Source organism: Megachile rotundata, chromosome 10 (assembly GCF_050947335.1).
Source record: "Megachile rotundata isolate GNS110a chromosome 10, iyMegRotu1, whole genome shotgun sequence".
NCBI classification, from domain to species: Eukaryota; Metazoa; Arthropoda; class Insecta; order Hymenoptera; family Megachilidae; genus Megachile; species Megachile rotundata.
The window spans coordinates 6,707,224-6,729,413 of NC_134992.1; the positions used below are offsets into that span (position 1 = coordinate 6,707,224).

At 30.4% G+C, this 22,190-nt stretch overlaps 3 protein-coding genes across 8 annotated transcripts in view; 1 reads left to right on the top strand and 2 right to left on the bottom strand.

The window, feature by feature from the left end:
• Window positions 1-22,190, top strand: part of Nrx-1 (neurexin 1) — a 583,956-nt gene that overhangs the window by 476,981 nt on the left and 84,785 nt on the right. The gene's annotated exons all lie outside the window — the stretch shown is intronic.
• Window positions 2,418-4,440, bottom strand: LOC105662990 (uncharacterized). Its single transcript, XM_012289542.2, has 2 exons — window positions 4,285-4,440; window positions 2,418-3,050 (listed from the first exon to the last, which is right to left on the bottom strand). The coding sequence occupies exon 2, from the start codon at window positions 2,949-2,951 to the stop codon at window positions 2,580-2,582; it is 372 nt and encodes a 123-aa protein (XP_012144932.1). The 5' UTR covers window positions 2,952-3,050; window positions 4,285-4,440; the 3' UTR covers window positions 2,418-2,579.
• On the bottom strand, window positions 17,979-21,711 carry LOC105662989 (uncharacterized). The gene is made up of 3 exons (XM_012289541.2): window positions 21,135-21,711; window positions 19,271-19,935; window positions 17,979-18,260 (listed from the first exon to the last, which is right to left on the bottom strand). The coding sequence occupies exon 2, from the start codon at window positions 19,884-19,886 to the stop codon at window positions 19,278-19,280; it is 609 nt and encodes a 202-aa protein (XP_012144931.2). The 5' UTR covers window positions 19,887-19,935; window positions 21,135-21,711; the 3' UTR covers window positions 17,979-18,260; window positions 19,271-19,277.

A 22,190-nucleotide genomic window follows, 5' to 3' on the forward strand; every position in this document is an offset into this window, starting at 1 on the left:
GCTGTTTTTGTAAGAATCATTCGTTTTGCAAAATATAATGTGACATTTAACAGATTTTGTCAATTTTAATTTTAGAATTGAAAAACGTGCATTATTACATCAAATTAATTATTTAGACGACACATAACCCCTTAAGATGAGTGTCCCGCGGCGGCCATCTTGTTTACATTAGCATCTCACTCATGCACCTTCGAAAATTCGACTTTATTCAGTATAGAGTATTTATTGCTGTCTAAAGCGACCAGAGCACCCTGTAGTGAAGTTCACTGATGGGTGCTGCATTCGTAAAAACTTCATTTTCGCAATATTCGAGCGTTAAAGTTGAATCTACGAAAATCGAGTCGTCTCTCTCACACCAATGCGATGTGCGAAGCAGACGAGGATAAATGAAATCGAAAACCTTCAGCAAAAACATGAAATAAATTAATCAAATAAAATATATATTAACCCCTTGGCTACTGTGGGCGCCTATAGGCGCTTAGAAATTTTGTGTTTGTATTACTGAGAGCACCTATAGGCGCCCACTTTTATACCAACAGAGTTTTTTCCTAGTGATTAAAAAGTTTTTATAAAAAAGAGTTATGACGGCGTGTTATAACATTTGTCATTTGTATTATCCTTTGTACATAAAGGAAGGATAAAAAAACTGTATAGAAAGGCTTTAGCTTTGCTTTTTATAAATAAGAATATCTGACTTTTTATTATAATAAATAAGACCATAATCACATTTCTCAGAAAAAATCACCGTAGCGAAAGGGTTAAACAAACATTCATTTCAGGGAAAAGTCGCATTTGAAAAAATGTTACGAAAATTTGTTTTGGGCGAAAAATAAATAAAATCGAAAAACTGTAATGAAAGCACCAAATAGACGAAGGATGTTATTAAGTAAAAAATATTTATTTTAGAGGAGTTTAGTTTGGGAAGAGTTACATTAGAAAAAGTTTTACAAAAATTACGTTCGAAAAAATTGATCAAAAGTTACGCTGAATAAAGTTTATTTTGGAAGAAAAATAAATATGGCTGCAGGAAATAAATAAATGAAATGAACGAATAAATAAATTATACTGACGAAAATACTAGTGTATTTCTTATTTTAGATTTAAAAATTTATACAAATTCTTCCTGAAGCCAGTGTTGTTTTCCAGTGAAATGAATAATTAATGCATGATTTATTTTATCGTATGAATTTCACTTTATCTTACAAATTAAATTTAGACCATGAAACGATAAGTGTAGCGATAATTACAGAGAGCGAAAAATATATTTTATTCGTATTTTAGATTATTAATAATCATTCTCGAAGAGATGAAAACCTCGGAGAATCGTGTAATTTTTTATTCACAAACGACATGATAGAAAGTTTCAATGTATTGAAAATTTTATTTATCAAAAAATAGATACATAAATATACAATGAATTGACACAAATCGGTAAAAATTTATAAATCGTTTCGATAAATTCAATTTCTTTCATCAAATTTTATGCAGATGAATTACGAGATGCATCAAATTTTGTAGTTAAAAATAATTTTCTTCGTTGAAATATTGATTCTCGCAATACGTGTCAAACATTTCCAAAATAAAATTATTTTAGTAACGAATAAAATTTGCATTCCACCGTTATTTGTCCGTTTCCACACATACATTCATATATGTGACGATGTTTTTTCGTCTACGAAAATGAATTTTCTACCATATTATTTTTAACATTTTTAAATATATATATATTACATATTTTGCATAATTCTGAGATTTAATAATTTTATTTCACTGTTCATCATTTTTACTGTTACGTTAAGTAGTAACAGCTTTCGTTAAAAATATATTTGTTTACAATTAATTGCTGTCAGGGGCGTAACTGGACGTCATCAAATCCCCAAATCCCCAAAATTCATAAATTTACAAATTGACTATTCTCAAAGAACTGAAAAATTCTCAAATCCCCAATACTTCAAATCCCCAAATGCCCAAATCACAAAATTGCCAAATCCCCAAATCCCTAAAATTCCCAATTTCCCAAATTTCCAAATACCTAAATCCACAAATCCCCAAAGTCCCCAAAATTCCTAAAATTCCCAAATCCCAAAATTTCCAAATCTCAAATTTCACAAATTTTAAACTTCCCAAATCCCAAAATTTTCAAAATCCCAAATTTTCAAATCTCCAAATCCTCAAAATTCCCAAAATTCTCGAAATTCCTAAAATCCCCCAAATTTCCAAAATCCTCAAAATTTTCAAATCTCACCCACCCTGTAAATCCCCAAATCCTTAAATACCTCAAATTTTCACATTCTTAAATTTCCAAATCCCTAAATTCTTAAATTAACCTACATTTTTAAATTTTCCAATCTAAAATTCTTTATTAGGATTTCGTCAAAAGCTATTTTTGAAGAAACGAATAAATAATGCATCTGATGTATAATACAGTAAATCAGGGCAAAAATTGCCATTTATTTTCAAATAAAAAGGAGCGATTTATGAATGAATTAATAATTCTTCGCCATCATCTTGCGTGAGATTATATTAAATTGTACATTTTTGCTTATATCGTAAAGGACATTTCTGCGTATATAGAATGCTTATTCGGGAAAATTTTGCTCAATTTTCCTACATTGACCTTTGTCGTCAGCTTTATAACCTGCATTACACGTATTCCGTAATGTTCCACCAATGATACTCTTGTGTACAAGTGTATCACTGTCATCATCCTTAGCGTTATTGAAATCACCCCTCACATTAGTGGCACCCTCCTGTTCATCATCGTCATCATCCTTGAAAATAATTCTGTCTTCATCCTCGTTGGACTTGTCCCGATTACGAATTGTATTAACAACTCGTCCGTTGTCCCATGATCCAGTAGTCCTACTCTCTACGGTGATTAAAAATTGCGACACAAATAGAACGAACATAAATGTCATCGAAAGGGACATATTAATCGATGAGCTCCTCATAATAACTCAGTAATTGATATGCGGAGTATCGATGACTTAATCCTGGTTGTAATGTGGTTAGATTTGCTGAGCTTCGAGGAAATCCCTTCTTTGTTTGCTCTGTGAATAAACGAGTAAAACACTGTTACTTTTTAAAACTGCGTATCAGCAAGTGATGGGTCAATTTTTTTAATGGAAGGTAGGAGACGTTGAGAACTTTTCATTAAATTCTTTAAGTTTACGTAAAACTTACTTTTAAAACTTTACGTTTTTTCACAATTTGTTAATTTCCAGTGTTCATGTGCACAAATTTTCAGATGCATTTCTGTATTTTTAGGAAGTTTTGTGATTCTGTTCTTAACAACTAAAAGTTTTCGAAGGACCTAATTTCTGAAATTCTATATTTTCTAATACTTAAATTCATAATGTGGCAAAGTCCACAATTTTTTAAATTTTGAACTTCTAAATACCAGATTTTCAGAATTCTAAAATTTAAAAACTTTGAAATAACCAAATTTCCAAGTAACCAAGTTCCAAAGTTTGCAAGTTTGCAAGTTTGCATGTTTGCAAGTTTCCAAGTTCCCAAGTTCTCAAATTTCAAACTTCTCAAATTCCAAAATTCTCAAATTTCTACATTCTCAAGTTCCCAAATTCTTAAATCCCCAAATTTCTAAATTCCCAAATTCTCAAACCTCCAAGTTTTCAAATTCCCAAATTCTCAAATCCCCAAATTATCAAATTCCAAAACTCAAATTCCAAAATTCTTAAATTCCAAAACTCTCAAATAATCCCCAAATTCTCAAATTCCAAAACTCTCAAATTCCAAAATTCTTAAATTCCAAAACTCTCAAATCCCCAAATTCTCAAATTCCAAAACTCTCAAATTCCAAAATTCTTAAATTCCAAAATTCTCAAATCCCCAAATTCTCAAATCCCTAAATTTTCACATTAACAAAATTCTCAAATCCCCAAATTCTCAAATTCCAAAATTCTAAAATGCCCACATTCTCAAATTCCCGAATTCTCAAGTTTAAAAATTCTCGAATTCCAAAACTCTCAAATTCCAAAATTCTCAAATTCCTAAATTCTTATATTGCCAAATCCTCAAGTTCTCAAATCCCTAAATCTCTAAAATTCCCAAATCCCCAAAATTTCACAATTTCCGTATTCTCATATTCTCAAATCCCCAAGTTCTAAATTTCTAAAATCCCATATTCAAGAATCCTCGAATTTCACCTAATTCGCACCTCGAATTTCACTTCGAATTTTACCCATCATTGTCCTCTATTAAAAATCAACGCAATTCCACAAATTCTCTACAGTCATAAACATATAAAATAGCTACTACACTCACCAGAAATTGTCTTAATTACTCAAATATTTGAATCACTAAAACCAGCAGAATCCGTCACTGAGAACTGCGTCCACGCGCGTAAACACTGCTTGTGAGATGCAAATTTGGCCTGCCTCCTCGATCCTCTTTCACTGACTTTTGATTCTTTCTTTAACAGCCGTAAAATAACAGCTTTTATATCGTCTACAAACTAATTCCCCACCTTTCTTCACTTTCCTGTTATTATGATAATGAGATGAAGGTCATGTGTTAATAAACTGGTCGATACATATGCGTTATCTTCGTCTTATGTTGAGCATCGCTTTCCGTCGAAAAAAAATTTACATCCGAAACAAAATCTTACTGGTTTATCACTGAAATTAGCTCAGTAGTTAAAATAACTTGTTTTGAGACTTTATACTGCGAAGTTTGAAGAATGCTTTTATGCAAAAGGATGTTTCATTCAAATTGATCACACCTTCGGAGATGTTGATATGGAAAAATGTGTTAGACAAATGTTCTAGTGTTTCAATAAATAGCAGTGTAATAATAAATAGAAGTGTACTTCGACAAATAGAACAAAGTGTACTTCAATAAATAGAAGTGTATAGTAAGTTACTATAAATAAATAGAAGTGAAGTAATTAGTAAAGTTAAATAAATTAGTGGTTAAATAGATCTGAGTTTGGTATGAATAACTTTGACTATAAATTAATAGAAGTGAAGTACTAATTAGTAAAGTTAAATAAATCAGTGGTTAAATAGATCTGAGTTTGGTATGAATAACTTTGACTATAAATAAATAGAAGTGAAGTACTAATTAGTAAAGTTAAATAAATCAGTGGTTAAATAGATCTTGAGTTTAATGTGAATAACTTTGACTATAAATAAATAGAAATGAGGTACTAATTAGTAAAGTTAAATAAATCAGTGGTTAAATAGGTCTTGAGTTTAGTATGAATAACTTTGACATCACGTAAGGAAGGTTGGCTTTTTACGTGTAGTTTAATAATGGAATTTATTCTGATTTATTTGAAAACAATACTCACCTACTTAGAAGCAATTTATTTACAACATACAAGCTAAACATATACATCTCAAATTCGTTTTAATACAATTTAAACATATGTGGAACAAGTTTATTCAAACATAACCTAAACATCAACCTAACCTAACTTAAATATGCCACGAAATTTGAGTACGACTTAAACGTCTGTGATACAAATTTATTTAAGCAAACAGCATTATTAATTATCTTTAATGGCAAAAAATGATCAGAATAAAATATATCGCGTTTAAGGTTATACAAAGTCAACTGGTTATCTACATGATTTAGTAAATTTTCAAATCGCCAAGTACTCATTTGAAATTTCTAGCTTCTATAACTTCAAAATTCCTACAAAACTTTGTTTCAATTTTACCTCCAAAACTTTCCCTCAAAAAATTTCCACATATGATAAATATACCAATCACCAAAAATCACTAAAGAATTTTCATTTCAACACTTCAATGGACATCCTCGCAGTCAAACGTTGCCACCGACCGGCAACATTCCTCAAGGATTAATTTATAGAAACTTTATGTAAATTCACGAAATTATTTCTCAAGAATTAATTTAAAGAAACTTCATGTAAATTCACGAAATAATTCAACACGCGAGAACGCATAAAACAAACGAAAACAACAACACATTTAATATAATATGTTTGTGTGATAATTATTAAAGTAGTCATCACATAAAAGGCCAATAACCTTAGCATCACACATATGTGTGAACGAACACTACAATTGTTCCACAACAATTGTACACATGTGTGAGCACCCATTAAAGTGTTAATTTTTCCTGCGAGGCTTCTTGACTTTCCTGTTATGAAGATACTCCAAGACAGGGTCAGCAGAGCTAATATCAACCGCAGGTTTGCACTCATTGTTGTAATCCAACCCATATCCCTCAGGACACTCTCTCGGAGGTACCTGAATGATGTGTCTGAAACTGAGTCCCTCACTATTTCCCATCTTCGCTGATAATTGACGAGTTTCTAAGTTATTAGGATTTCCTATTTTGTATTCGATCCTGGAGGATAACGCTTCACGAGGGGCGATCTCCAGATTTGGAGATCGACGTGTTCTACACTGGACACCTATTAATGCGAGGTCCAGAATAACCAGAGCAAAGAGCACGGTGGCCAGATTTGGTATTTTGAACGAGGTCTTCATGGTTCGATAATGTGCGGAGCTGATTTGATACTGATTGTACGGTCGAGTTAATTCTGTGAATGAATAAATATTTTGTAGAAAACTTTGGACGTATATAAGATATGTGTAGAATGTGATATGATGTATGTATATTAGCGCTTTGATGGTCAGTGTACTCGCAAATTTTCAAATTCTGAAACTGCTTAGTTTTAAAATTTAAGATTCGGAAATTTTCAAATTCCAAAATTCTCAAATTTCAAAATTTTCAAATTCCAAAATTCGCAAATTCAAAAATTCTCGAATTCTAAAATTCGCAAATTCCAAAATTCTCAAATTCCAATGTTCTCAAATTCCAAAACTCGTAAATTCCAAAATTCTCAAATCTCAAAGTTCTCAAATTCCAATATTCCAAAATTCTCAAATTCTCAAATTCCCAAATTCTTAAATCCCCAAATTCTCAAATTCCAAAACTCGCAAATTCCAAAATTCTCAAATTCCAATATTCCAAAATTCTCAAATTCTTAAATCCCCAAATGCTCAAATGCCCAAATTCTCAAATCCCCAACCTCTCGAATCCCCAACTTCTCAAATCCCCAAATTCCCAATTCTCGAACCATACAAAATTAAAAATCCCCAAATTCTCAAATTCGCAAATTATTAAATTTCCAACTACAGAAACTTCTAAATTTAAGATCTCTCGAACAAACACGTGATCTGTTTATACCCATCACTACCTTAACATCATAACACACAATCTTAATGGTTTCAAAAGTATCAAATAATAATCAAGTATAAATAAGGGAATGTATATAGAATACCTGTATTGCACCAAGACAGTTTAAACAACCCGTTTGAAACCAGTTTCCCATATTCCAACGCAGCATTTGAATTCAAATGGCCAGATTTATATGCAGTTTCTTGTAACCTTAAAACTAACCTCTACTCCTTTTATGTTTGTAACATATCACAGATAAACCCCACACTAATAAACTTGTCGATAAAAGGAACCATTATTGTTGAAAAACAAATAATTAAAAATAATTGTCACTGTTAATAATACTAATAAACGTTTTTGCTATAATTTGCAACGATTAGAACTCACGAATTCGTGAACATAGATGTCACATAAAATTTTATGAAAATTCTTGAGACGCGTTTGGTCGTGACATTAGAGTATTACAGACATTGATTTTATTATTGTGATAAATAAGTTTGTTCAGCAGAATGATTTAATAATATCGTTTATCAAATAATAAAGAAATAAACATTCGTGAAGACTTTATAATTTTATAAATCATTTTTTATAATCACTTTACAATCATTTTTATTTGAAAGTATAAGTATATTTTTAAAATGATAACGTAATTCTGTATTTATGTTTTTGAAACATTTTATTCATTCCAGAAATACATGAAGGGTTAACATATTCTTATAAATGAAAGGCTAAATTGTTTTTGTTAAAATTTTTATACGTAAACTGAATATTAGGTGGGTATACATAAATTGATATTTACAATTTTACGGTCAGGGACAATTTTCTTCAAATATTTTTTTTCAATATATTAAAATTTTGTTAAAGTATTTGTTTCTAATATATTAGAATTTTCTTGAAGTATTTTTTTCTAATATATTAGAATTTCTTTCAAGTTTTTTTTTTATATGTTTTGAAGACATAAAGTGTTTTCTTCAGTATAACAATTTTTTCTCATATCCCCAAATTCTCAAATTCCAAAATTCCCAAATTCCCAAATTCCCAAATTCCCAAATTCCCAAATTCTCAAATTCCCAGATTCCCAAATTCTAAAATTCCCAAATTCCCAAATTCCCAAATTCTCAAATTCCCAAATTCCCAAATTCCCTAATTCCCAAATCTCCAAATTCTCGAAATTTCCAAATTTTGTACCTGACAAGTTTATTTGAACACAACTTTACCACATATAGTAGAAGTTTATTCGATTATAACCTAAACATGTGTATCAGAAAATTATTTGAAGAAAACGTAAACATACATAACAAAAATTAATTTAAACACTATTTAAACATAACACACATTTATTTCAATACAATTTACACATATGTTGCACAGAATTTAAATACAATCTACATGTATGTAACACTATTTAAATATACGTAACATACATTTATTTCAACACAATTTACGCATATGTTGCACAAATTTAAATACAATCTACATGTTTGTAACACAAATGTATTTAAGTAGACAACATTATTAATCCTCTGCAGTGATGTAGTCAGAAATAAAAGGACTGTTCAAAATGGACTTTTATTAAATCAGTGCACTAACAAAACTACAATCGTGTCACTAAACTTCTCTGCAGCGGTGATGTGCGAATACTTGCCCAGGTGGGCATTTGGGGGGGATTGGGGATGTTCTAAGGATATGTCTGTAAGTAAGTGTCATACCATTAGCATCCCTCAAACTAACTGCATCTGGAGATCCTTCACGTTCGTCGATTCTATTAGCAGCACTTCGTTCATCTAATGATCGACGATTCTTACCCTCGATGCTGATCGACAGTTGCATTATAAGTAGGACAAGTAGAACACTTGTCAAAAATGACATACCAATTGATGAACTCTTCATTGTGATGTGGTGAGGAATAATAGAAATTTGGATAAATTGATTGTGATTGATATAAAAACTGAAGATATTATTGCTGGTATGTGTCCAACTCGATAAATATCCAACTTTTAAGTTTGCGAAAAATTCAAGGTTTTACTCTGTAAATAAATAAGTCGGCACTATTATTGTTTTTCTTAAAATATCAGTGCATAGGTAGGCATTATCGAGTATATTTGATTATTAAATTAGTATTATTTATGCGTAATTCGAACCCGCACAGAAAAGCGCCGCGTAAAATTCGTTCCTAAGAGCTTAAATTTCAAAACTTTCATAGCTTTCAACATTTTCAAAAATACTCAGTATGTAATTACTGAATGGTGACCAAAGTTCAATGCAATCAAATTCTACAATTCACAAATTCTCAAATCCCCAAATTCTCAAATCCCCAAATTCTCAAATTCCAAAATTCTCAAATTCCCAAATTCCGAAATTCCCAAATTCCCAAATTCCCAAATTCTAAAATTCCCAAATTCTAAAATTCCCAAATTCTAAAATTCCCAAATTCTAAAATTCCTAAATTCTCAAATCCCCAAATTCTCAGATTCCAAAATTATCAAAACCCTACATTCTAAAATTCCCAATTTCTCGAATCCCCACATTCTCAAATCCCCAAATTCTTAAATCCCCACTCTCAAATCCCCAAATTCTCAAATTCCAAAATTCTCAAATTCCCAAATTCCGAAATTCCCAAATTCTAAAATTCCCAAATTCTAAAATTCCTAAATTCTCAAATCCCCAAATTCTCAGATTCCAAAATTATCAAAACCCCAAATTCTAAAATTCCCAATTTCTCGAATCCCCACGTTCTCAAATCCCCAAATTCTTAAATTCCCACTCTCAAATTCCAAAATTTTCAAATTCCCAAATTCTCAAATTCCCAAATTCTCAAATTTCCAAATTCCCAAATTCCCAAATTCCCAAATTCCCACATTCCCAAATTCCCAAATTCTAAAATTCCCAAATTCTAAAATTCCCAAATTCTAAAATTCCCAAATTCTAAAATTCCCAAATTCTAAAATTCCCAAATTCTAAAATTCCCAAATTCTCAAATTCTCAAATTCCCAAATTCCCAAATTCTCAAATCCGCAAATTCTCAAAATTTCAAAATTCTTAAATCCCCACTCTCAAATCCCCAAATTCTCAAATTCCAAAATTCTCAAATTCCCAAATTCCGAAATTCCCAAATTCTAAAATTCCCAAATTCTAAAATTCCTAAATTCTCAAATCCCCAAATTCTCAGATTCCAAAATTATCAAAACCCCAAATTCTAAAATTCCCAATTTCTCGAATCCCCACGTTCTCAAATCCCCAAATTCTTAAATTCCCACTCTCAAATTCCAAAATTTTCAAATTCCCAAATACTCAAATTTCCAAATTCCCAAATTCCCAAATTCCCAAATTCCCACATTCCCAAATTCCCAAATTCTAAAATTCCCAAATTCTAAAATTCCCAAATTCTAAAATTCCCAAATTCTAAAATTCCCAAATTCTAAAATTCCCAAATTCTAAAATTCCCAAATTCTCAAATTCTCAAATTCCCAAATTCCCAAATTCTCAAATCCGCAAATTCTCAAAATTTCAAAATTCTTAAATCCCCACTCTCAAATCCCCAAATTCTCAAATTCCAAAATTCTCAAATTCCCAAATTCCGAAATTCCCAAATTCTAAAATTCCCAAATTCTAAAATTCCTAAATTCTCAAATCCCCAAATTCTCAGATTCCAAAATTATCAAAACCCCAAATTCTAAAATTCCCAATTTCTCGAATCCCCACGTTCTCAAATCCCCAAATTCTTAAATTCCCACTCTCAAATTCCAAAATTTTCAAATTCCCAAATTCTCAAATTCCCAAATTCTCAAATTTCCAAATTCCCAAATTCCCAAATTCCCAAATTCCCACATTCCCAAATTCCCAAATTCTAAAATTCCCAAATTCTAAAATTCCCAAATTCTAAAATTCCCAAATTCTAAAATTCCCAAATTCTAAAATTCCCAAATTCTAAAATTCCCAAATTCTCAAATTCTCAAATTCCCAAATTCCCAAATTCTCAAATCCGCAAATTCTCAAAATTTCAAAATTCTTAAATCCCCACTCTCAAATCCCCAAATTCTCAAATTCCAAAATTCTCAAATTCCCAAATTCCGAAATTCCCAAATTCTAAAATTCCTAAATTCTCAAATCCCCAAATTCTCAGATTCCAAAATTATCAAAACCCCAAATTCTAAAATTCCCAATTTCTCGAATCCCCACGTTCTCAAATCCCCAAATTCTTAAATTCCCACTCTCAAATTCCAAAATTTTCAAATTCCCAAATTCTCCAATTCCCAAATTCTCAAATTTCCAAATTCCCAAATTCCCAAATTCCCAAATTCCCACATTCCCAAATTCCCAAATTCTAAAATTCCCAAATTCTAAAATTCCCAAATTCTAAAATTCCCAAATTCTAAAATTCCCAAATTCTCAAATTCTCAAATTCCCAAATTCCCAAATTCTCAAATCCGCAAATTCTCAAAATTTCAAAATTCTTAAATGCCCACTCTCAAATCCCCAAATTCTCAAATTCCAAAATTCTCAAATTCCCAAATTCTAAAATTCCCAAATTCTAAAATTCCTAAATTTTCAAATCCCCAAATTCTCAGATTCCAAAATTATCAAAACCCCAAATTCTAAAATTCCCAATTTCTCGAATCCCCACGTTCTCAAATCCCCAAATTCTTAAATTCCCACTCTCAAATTCCAAAATTTTCAAATTCCCAAATTCTCAAATTCCCAAATTCTCAAATTTCCAAATTCCCAAATTCCCAAATTCCCAAATTCCCACATTCCCAAATTCCCAAATTCTAAAATTCCCAAATTCTAAAATTCCCAAATTCTCAAATTCTCAAATTCCCAAATTCCCAAATTCTCAAAATTTCAAAATTTTCATAGCTTCATATTTTTCAACATTTTCAAAAATACTAATTTTGTAATTATCGCATAGTTACCAAAGTTCAATGCAATCAAATAAGAATAAAAGAACGAAAATATACCTCTGCTGTCTGGAGACAACCCATCACAGATTAGCTCAAACATATGTGTTTGAATTTGAACTGCAATACCCAGATTTATATGCAGTTTTCTGCAACCTTGAAACTAATCTCTACTTTTTTAATATTTTTAGCATGGCACAGATAAACGCCATACTATAATAAACTTGTCGTTAAAAAAATCTATTATTGTTGAAAAACAAGTAACTAAAAATAAATTTCGTTGTTGAAAAACAAGTAACTAAAAATAAATTTCGTTGTTGATAATACTAATAAAAGTTCTTTTCGTGATTTGCAGCGATTAGAATTCTCGAATTCGTAAATATTGTTTCTCACGAAGAGTTTAATAAAAATTCATGAGACAATATATTGGTTTTATTATTCTAGCGTATTGTATTTGTTCAGGCGGAAAGATTTGAACACATTCTTTATGAAGCACTGAAACACAGAAAATACGTAACAATTTTGCTTTGAGATTGTGTTTATTCAAGAGTATAAATATATTTTTAAATGAAGGCCATAACAGAGTTCTGAAACATTTTATTTATTAAAGAAATTGCATGAAGGATTTAAATATTTTTATTCTGATGAGTTAGTTTTCGTTAAAGTGCGTGGGTGAACTAAATGTGTAGGTGTACATAAATTTAAATTGGTTTTTTCTTGCCAAAAAGAATTTTCTTCAAGTATTTTCTTGAATATATTCACACTTTCCTCAAGTATTTTCTGAATACATTATCATGTTCTTCGAATATTTTCTTTCACATGTTGAAGTATGAAATGTGAAGTATTTTCTTCAATATATTGAAGTATGGTCTATGAAGCATTTTCTTTAATATATTGAAGTATGGAAAATGAAATATTTTCTTCGATATATTGAACCATTTTCTTCAATGTATAAAAACTACGTAAAAGCTGTGCAATGTAATGTACTGTAAAAGCTGTGCAATTGACACGTATACGTATGACACGTACACACACACACGTATGTGAGTATTAATGAACAATCGCCAAGTATAATTATTTTGATTGATCAGTGTAGTCAATAGAATTTGTTTTCTTGCAAATGAAGAATATGTAATTTTGGCTGCCTGCCATTCGAGTATGCAATATTATATAATTGCACTCTCAATATAACATATGTATATAATATTTATATTATAGTATGAATATTTTATATCACATTGTAGACAGTATTACGTCAATAATTATATATTAATATTATTTATAACACTAGTATAAAATGATAGTGTTGTGCCATATTTTGTGTTATACAATATTACACAATATTTTACTATATCAGAATATTCCACATATACTATTTAAACAAAATAAAATATTGTATATACAAAAACATTATATTCTTGATACGTCAATGAAGTTTCGCAACTTCTTTCTTATTTTGTATTTTTTAACAATTTTCATACGTGATGCATGTTTGTTTCAACACAATTTAAGCATGTACATATAATACACGTATGTGTAATACAAGTTTATTAGAACATAACATATGTATACCATGAAGTGATTTGAAAAGAAAGTAAACATATTTGTTTGAACACAAATTAGAAAGTAATACAAATTTGTTTGAGCACATATTTTATTTATTTGAATTTATACAGTATTTTATACGAATGCAATTTGAACATACAGAACATAACCTTTGAATGCAGTCAGAACATAAATAGCACGAATTTTGATACAACTTAAGCGTACATAACAAGAATTCATTTAATTAAAAAGTATTATTAACCCTTTGCACTCCTTATTTTCTTTTACCATCAACTCTTTCATTTACAAAATAGAAAGGGTTTCTCCATTAAGTGTGTTGTAACAGTGCGCGTATGTTACAAATACATTTTTCATTTATTATAAATAGTAAATTAATAAAAATTTATACTGAACCAACCTATTTCTCTGAATTACTTAGATCCAAGAGAAAAGTCGAGCCATACTCGACATAGGAGTCTAAAGGGTTAATCCTCTATAATTACAAATACATGAAGAGTGTCCAAAACGGTCTATCATTTACTTCATACACAATCGAATCAATTATGTGACGTGTATACATCCCTGCAGCGTCCTCCTATGTTTACTGTACCTGGAGGACAGTGTTTTGGTATTGTAGTGATATACCTTAAGGCAATGTCATTAGCCTCCCTGAGATCTAACGATCGACGATTTCTACCATCGACGATGATCGAAAGTTGCATTATAAGTAGAACGAGAAAAAGGTTTGTCAAAAATAATATGCTGGTTGATCTCTTCATAATGATGCGGTGACTGATACGTCAAATTTGGATAACTCAGTTTTGATTGAAATAAAAGATGTGGATATTGTTGCTAATAAGTTGTCGATGTGTCCAACTTGATAAATAAAAAATGTTTAAGGGGGTTTCCGATCCAAGGTTTTATTCTGTGAATAAGTAAGTGAACTTTATTATTATTTTGGGGGAATGTCAGGGCATATGTGGGCTACATGAGTAAGTTTGGTTTTGGAATTTTTGTATTTGGAGATATAGTTGTACACATATTTGAATTTCCATGATTTTCAAATTCTCAAATTTTCAATTTTTCAAATTCTCAAATGCCAAAATTCTCAAATTCAAAATTCTCAAATTCCAAAGTTCTCAAATTCCAAAATTCTCAAATTCCAAAGTTCTCAAATTCCAAAATTCTCAAATTCCAAAGTTCTCAAATTCCAAAATTCTCAAACTCCAAAATTCTCAAATTCCTAAATTCTCGATGGCAAAATTCTCAAATTTCACAACCTTCAAATTCCAAAATTCTCACATTTCAAAACCTTCAAATTCCAAAAATCTGAAATTCCCAACTTCTCTCCTTCTAAACTTCTCACATTCTCACATTTTTACATTCTCAAATTCTCAAATACCAAAATTCTCAAATCCTCAATTCTCTAACCATACGAAATTTTAAATTTCTCAAGTCCGTAAATTCTTAGATTTCCATCTTTGTAAATTTCTAAACATAAAATCACTTTAACACTTGATCTCCCCCATCACTGTTTTAGCATCATCAGACATATCTCAACGAACGTCAATCAATATAATTGACTAAATAAAAAACAGTCTACCTAGAACCAATACCTAGTCTACCTAGAAACAATTCAAAGAACAACCTTTCAGACATCAGTTTCGCAGACCCAACACTATACTAATTTGTATTCAAACTGCAGTACTCATATTTATATAGTTCTCTGCAACCTTGAAACTAACCCCTACTTTTTTAACATGTCATAGATAACCACTATATGTATAATACACTTCTCGATAAAAATAATAACTGTCATTGTTAATTACATTAATAAAAATTCTTTCTGTGATTCATACCGATTCACGAATTCGTGATGTTCCTCATATTTTATGAGAATTCGGTTAAAAACGATAAAATACATGAGACTCATATATATTTTAAAAACGTTAATAAAATTCCGCAAGTTTCTTATTATATTTTATTCCAAAACATTTATCATTTTCTTATTTTTAAGAAATAATTATCACATTTCATTGAAAGTCATTTTAGGTTATTAAGGTTATTTATTTAGGTTAAATATAAAATTTAAAATCGTAAAAGCTGAAAGTTGCGTATAATTTATTGAGTTATAACAGCTTCTAGCGCTGAATTTTCATTTCCATGAAATTAACAAAAATAAATATATGTATTGAGAAATCGATTATCAATTTCGTGCGTCGATCGATTACTTATAAAATATCGCTCGATGTTGACCTTCGTGTGTCAAAAATAAAATCAATTTAAAATATTTCTCCATTATTGTTTTTCCTGATACAAATTTTTCAATAATTGAAAATTTTTATTTTCACGAGTATAAAAATATAGTGGGTTATTTAGAAATGCTTTGTCAATGTTCATAAAACAAGTTTAATTAACAAATTTCAAAGAGGACCTTCCAACTCGTTTTCCTTAAATAATAAATTCATTTAGTCTCTTTAAAATTACTGCGTTTTTATTTCATTTTAAACATAATAACCTCCCCATGTTCCATCAGTTAGGTTACTTAGTGGCAAACTATCGAATTATCAAGCCATTTTTTCGGATAAGTCCATTCATAATTGACGAGAACGAGGTTCAATCCTCAGAGCTTCCGGCAGCTGAATAGGCAATGCCATTCTCTCCTCGATTTCCGACTCTCCCTCGACAGTATCAAAAAATTGCATCACAAAAAGAACATTAATCAAGTACAACATACTCAATAAGATCTTCATACTGATTTAATATCAACTTCGAACCACTTTAAACAGATGTTCATCCGTTGAATACAAATTTTAACTACCTCTTCCTCAAAGCATGTAAGTTTTATAAGCAGTTTCCTGTCGCCATAAATCTACCTTCCCACCTCGTACATTTTTATTTTATTTTTAACTTATGAGGATGAGGATGATAAACTTGATAAAAGGAACGACTGTCATCGTCACGCGTTATTTTCATGATCCATATCGATTAGAATCGGACTCGTGAATATCGTTTCTCACGAATAGTTTTACGAGGTTTCGCGAGACACATTTCGCTGGTTTTATTACCCTGGTGAATAGGTTTGTTTGGTGAGAGGGTTGCAAGATAGGGGGATATTTATTCACGAGTTCGAGACATTTATCGCATGCGTGATAAGGAACGTGGAGGAAAGTTGAAGGTTAAAAGTTTATGGATTTAGTTGACAGATGTTATAAGAACGCGGGGAAAAGTTAGAGGTTAAAAGTTTATGGGTTATTTAGTTGACGTTATAGATAGGCAGATACCTCGGGAGGAGACTTCCTTTAATATTAATCCGGCTTATAAAGATTGCTGAGCTTAACAATAAAAGCACACAATGCTCACTTACCTCGGAATTAAAAATGAAGTTGAAAGTTATTAAATAATTGTGCAAAGAAATTCTTCAAAATCTATAAATAGAAGAATTTTATTTTTGATACTAAATGTGTTGTGAATAATGTTTGAACAGAAATACAATTTTCAGAAAGTTATTTCAACAAATTGTATTTTCAGAAAAATTATTTGAAATTATTTTCAGAAAGTTATTTGGAGGTTTATTGAATTAGACTGGAAGTCAGTTGAAGATTGAATTAAAAGAGAGTCAGTTAAAGATTGGTTGAATTAGTTGACAGAGAATCAATTGAAAATTGATTGAATTAGTTGAAGCAAAAAAGTGATTGAATATCGATTTGCGATCATTTGAATTATTAAGTATAAAGTAATATTTGTTTATAATTTTGATTCAGTTGCATTGTAGTGCACCTGCTTTATAATTATCCTTTAATTGTATTTATAAATTGAATTGTAATTTGGTTGAATGAAAGATATGACTGAAAGTTATAAATTATAATGTGAGTTATTATAATTGATTGATTATATTAGGTCAATTGTTATGATCGCTCTAATTGAATTAGTTTTTAATCATGTTATAATTTACAGAATAATTTAATTCTAATTCTGCAAAATTCTGAACTTATTGAAATAGCAGCTCTTCAAAATTATCACATTTTTTTTTATTTATTATTAGTATTATGTACGAATATTTATCTTTTATATACAAGGTCATTAACCTTTTAACAATATTTAACAATAATTTACCAATAGCATAATTATTGTAAAAATTTATTTAAATGCAAAAATCAATTTTGCAGTCAAAATTTTTTAATAAATTTGAAGATGTATATAAATGATATAATTTGTTTTAATTTAAAGAAATATATCATGTTGAATAATCAGTCTTTTAGTAATGATATAAAAAAATGATACAATTTTATTTTTAAAAAGCATCATTGCACATAAAGGAAAATTACTGTAAAATCATGGTGACATTTATTAACAAATGATAAAGATACCTCGAATTTCAAGATAAAGTTTGGGAATCGAAAGTCGACAAACGTCATGGTAACTCGACAGTGATGTCACCGATCATATCGATAAGTAAATAACTTTCGTAACATGAGTCAGAAACGAAGACTTCGCGTGTTCTTTGTAAAATAATTTATTTAAAAAAGAGAAACAGTTTCTTACAAAATAGAGTTTTACAAAAATTGTTCGAAATGAAAGTTTATTCATGACGTCATCCGTGTGATCAAATATAGATGTTCTTTGGCTCATTATTTTAGTTACCTGAAAAGAAATAAAAACATGATAGAAACATGTTGCAAAATTGCAATAGAAACGTTAAATAAAATAACCTGATTTGATTATCAATATATGTTTTGTTCATAAAAAAAAAATATTTGTTAAACATTTGTTTGGTGCACGTTGCTTTATCAATAACAATAACTAAATTATTTAAGTGACTGAATTACATTTCATTTTTCAGTTATGAGTCATATCAGTGTTTACAACTGCATAACGGACGCAGTTAAACGAATTTTATTTACGCGTGCAGATATTAATTTATCTATTGAAGTAATTAAATCACTCTTAATGAATTGTTTCGATTACAAATGTGTAACGTGGATTTTATCGAAACAGACAATTCTTCCAGAGACAATATTGATGTAATAAATAATCAGGATACAGTCATGATGAAACGTAAACACACTTTAAATATTAATGTTAAATATAAAAACAGTACAAACACAAAATTATTATAAAATTATTTGACAAGTTACAGAAATAAAATTAGGAATTAAGAATTAAAAGCTAACTTTGAGGTTAGAACAGTAAATTAACTGTTTTGAGATTAAGTAAAAAATCATGAAATGTAGTGAATTCTAGTAATCTAATCAATTTGTTATTTAACTCTAGCATTTTTGTAGTCGAAACGTACATTTATAATTGTCAATCTGACATTGAGACAAAAAGTGAATTTCTGGAGTTGTCGCACTCTAAACCTTTAACTTTTTTGCCCATAACATCGAGTCAGACTCGACGCATATTACAATTCAAATGTGACAAAAAATCGTATTTGCATAAAAATCGAATTTTGAGTATAATAGCAATTTGTACAATTAAAGATCGCTAGATGCAAAAACCTAACATTCTTTATTTACCTCAACACTGTAGTAATAATTGACGCGCTCGCCGGAAACTTGTAGGCTAAAGGTTTAATCTACGTGTCAAAAGTGATCAAATAATCACTTAGCTACATGAGTTCCCTAAAAATAACATAACAAGTATTCACATACCGAAAGCTCAGTCTTCGTACCAAAACTGGACAGCTTTTCTGCACTGTTTCCTATAATCCAATTGATAACCCTGCGGACATTGCCTGCCAGGTATCTCAAAGATGGTCCTAGAACCGAGTCCACCTTTAGGCTTTTTAGTAGTCTGCTCCTGAGGTTTATCACTGGTAGCACTGATTCCATCATGCGATTTCGACCGATCGTTTTCGTAATTGTCGGAAAATCTGTACTCCACTATCCAATCTCCCGTTCGGGACACGTGTCCTTTTATCAATTGCATCTCGATCCTGGGTGGTTCTGGTTTGCGTGGAATAATCCTGTAGCTGTCTGGCACACGACCCGCCAAATGATCTTCGGATGGTTCTGCGCCTTCCATCTTCGGTGACAATTCACGAGGAGCAGTTATCACGCTATTAGGATCTCCTATTCTGTATTCGATGCTGGAGGATAACGTCTTTCGAGGAACGGTCTCCAGGTTTGGAGAAACGATAGGATCCGAAACTTGACCGTCGAATTTTGAAGATCGATGTGTTCTACACTGGACACTGAGTGTGAGGTGCAAGATGACCAGAGAGAAGAATACGGTGGTCAGATTTGGCATTTTGAAGGATGTCTTCATGGTTGGTGTGCGAGTGACGCGATTTGATGCTGGCTCGATGGAGTTAATTCTGTGAATAAAGGAGTAAATATTGTTACTTTTCGGAAATTTTTGGATGTATCGTAGATATATACATGGTAGATGTATATTATGTGTACGGTATTGGGTGAGTTATAGCGCTGATAGTATCGTGTACTCGCGACTTTTTGCACCTGGTTGTGTTTTAGTTTATGAGAGGGGATAGAGGGGACGAGATGCGTACTTTTTTCATTGACAAATTCGGGAATTTCCAAATTTTGATATTATGGAATTTTTCAAACTTCTGTTGAAATTTTTAATTTTCTAGTTTTCTAGTTTTCTAATTTTCTAATTTTTTCTAATTTTCTAATTTTCTAATATTCCCAATTTCCAATTTTCCCAATTTTCCCAATTTTCCCATTTTCCAAGCTTCCAATTTCTAATTTTCCTATTTTTGCAATTTTGCAATTTTCTAATTTTCCAGGCTTCCAATTTCCAATTTCTAATTTTCCTATTTTTCCAATTTTGCAATTTTCTAATTTTCTAATTTTCCAAGTTTTCAATTTCTAATTTTCCTATTTTTCCTATTTTTGCAATTTTGCAATTTTGCAATTTTCTAATTTTCCAAGCCTCTAATTTCCAATTTCTAATTTTCCTTTTTTTCCATTTCCCAATTTGTTCATTCTTAAATTTTCCAATTTTCTAACTTCCTATTTCACAGTTTTTCTAATTATTTGCTTTTGTATTTCCTAATTTTCTACTTTTCTAACACTCTACTTCTCTTTTCTTCTTAATTTCTAATTATCAAATCTACAACTTCTTAAATTTGATAATTACAAAATTGGAGAACTTACAAATTTCAAGCTACAGAAATTTTAGACATTCAAATAAAAAAATAAACTGCTCATTAATACCCGCAAGCGCCTTCTGTGTCTCAATTATTCATCACTGTTGTACAACCATCAAAGTGTTAATGAAAACGAAACTTATTCACTAGCACTCACAATTGTGTCTCACGATTATTCTGAATAATGCTGAACTTTTCACACGACTATTCCTTACGTAACTTTCATTTACAAAAATATTTAAAAAATTAAAAAATTACCAGCTTCACATTTATCAAACATGAAAATTCTAGCTCTAATCTTATACATGTCAACCTTATACAGTTTTCACTAACGTAGGGTTTCAAGAGTTATAAATTTTACAAAATGTGTTTTTATAAAATATCGAAATGCAAAGTAGACTAACCATAAACTAAGGATTGTCTTGCAGAGAGTAAGTTCACTGATAGATCTCCACTGAATGACTGTCGTCCACAATCAGTTTCGCGTGTATAAACGAAACACGTATCCGGCTGTTAACCACAGTCCTCTTCCTCGAACCAGATTACACTTATAAGCAATTTTATTTCACCTTGTAACTGATTTCCCACTTCTTCCATATTCTCGGTTTTTAATTCGACAAGGATGAACGCTGCGCGTTGATAAACGATTCGATAAAAAGAGTGACCGTCGCTGTTGATAAGCGTTCTTTCCACGATCAAACATGATTAAAATATTACACGTGAATACATGGATGACGTCAGTATAAGGGGATGATGCATTCGCAAGTGGGAAATTTTCGAATTGTCACGTTTGTCATCTAGTGATCATAGAAATGTATAAATTTGCAATTCTTTTATATTTTAGTATTTCAATTTTTAGATTTTGCAGTTCTCTGGTTATCAAGTTTTTGATTTAGAAAGTTTTAAGTTTTTAGGGTTTATGTTATCGAGTTTTAAATTTCAGGATTCTAGTTTCAAATTTTCAAGTTTCAAGTTTTCAGATTTTTAAGTTTTCAAGCTTTCAAGTTTTCAAGTTTTCAAGTGTTCAAATATTCAAGTATTCAAATATTCCAGTGTTCAAGTATTCACATACTCAAGTATTCAAGTATTCGAGTATTCGAGTATTCAAGAATTCAAGTTTTCCAGTGTTCAAGTATTCACGTACTCAAGTATTCAAGTATTCGATTATTCAAGTATTCAAGAATTCAAGTATTCAAGTATTCAAGTATTCACGCGTTCACGTACTCAAGTATTCAAGTATTCAAGTTTTCCAGTGTTCATGTATTCACGTACTCAAGTATTCAAATATTCAAGTATTCACGTACTCAAGTATTCAGGTATTTGAGTATTCAAATATTCAAATATTCAAATATTCAAATATTCAAATATTCCAGCATTCAAGTATTCAAGTATTCGAGTATTCAAGTATTCGAGTATTCAAGTATTCAGGAATTCAAGTATTCAAGTATTCCAGTTTCATG

What these genes read in the sequence shown, in the direction of transcription:
- LOC105662990 (XM_012289542.2), bottom strand. Translation starts at nt 2,951, where the DNA reads ATGAGGAGCTCATCGATTAATATGTCCCTTTCGATGACATTTATGTTC.
- LOC105662989 (XM_012289541.2), bottom strand. Translation starts at nt 19,886, where the DNA reads ATGAAGACATCCTTCAAAATGCCAAATCTGACCACCGTATTCTTCTCT.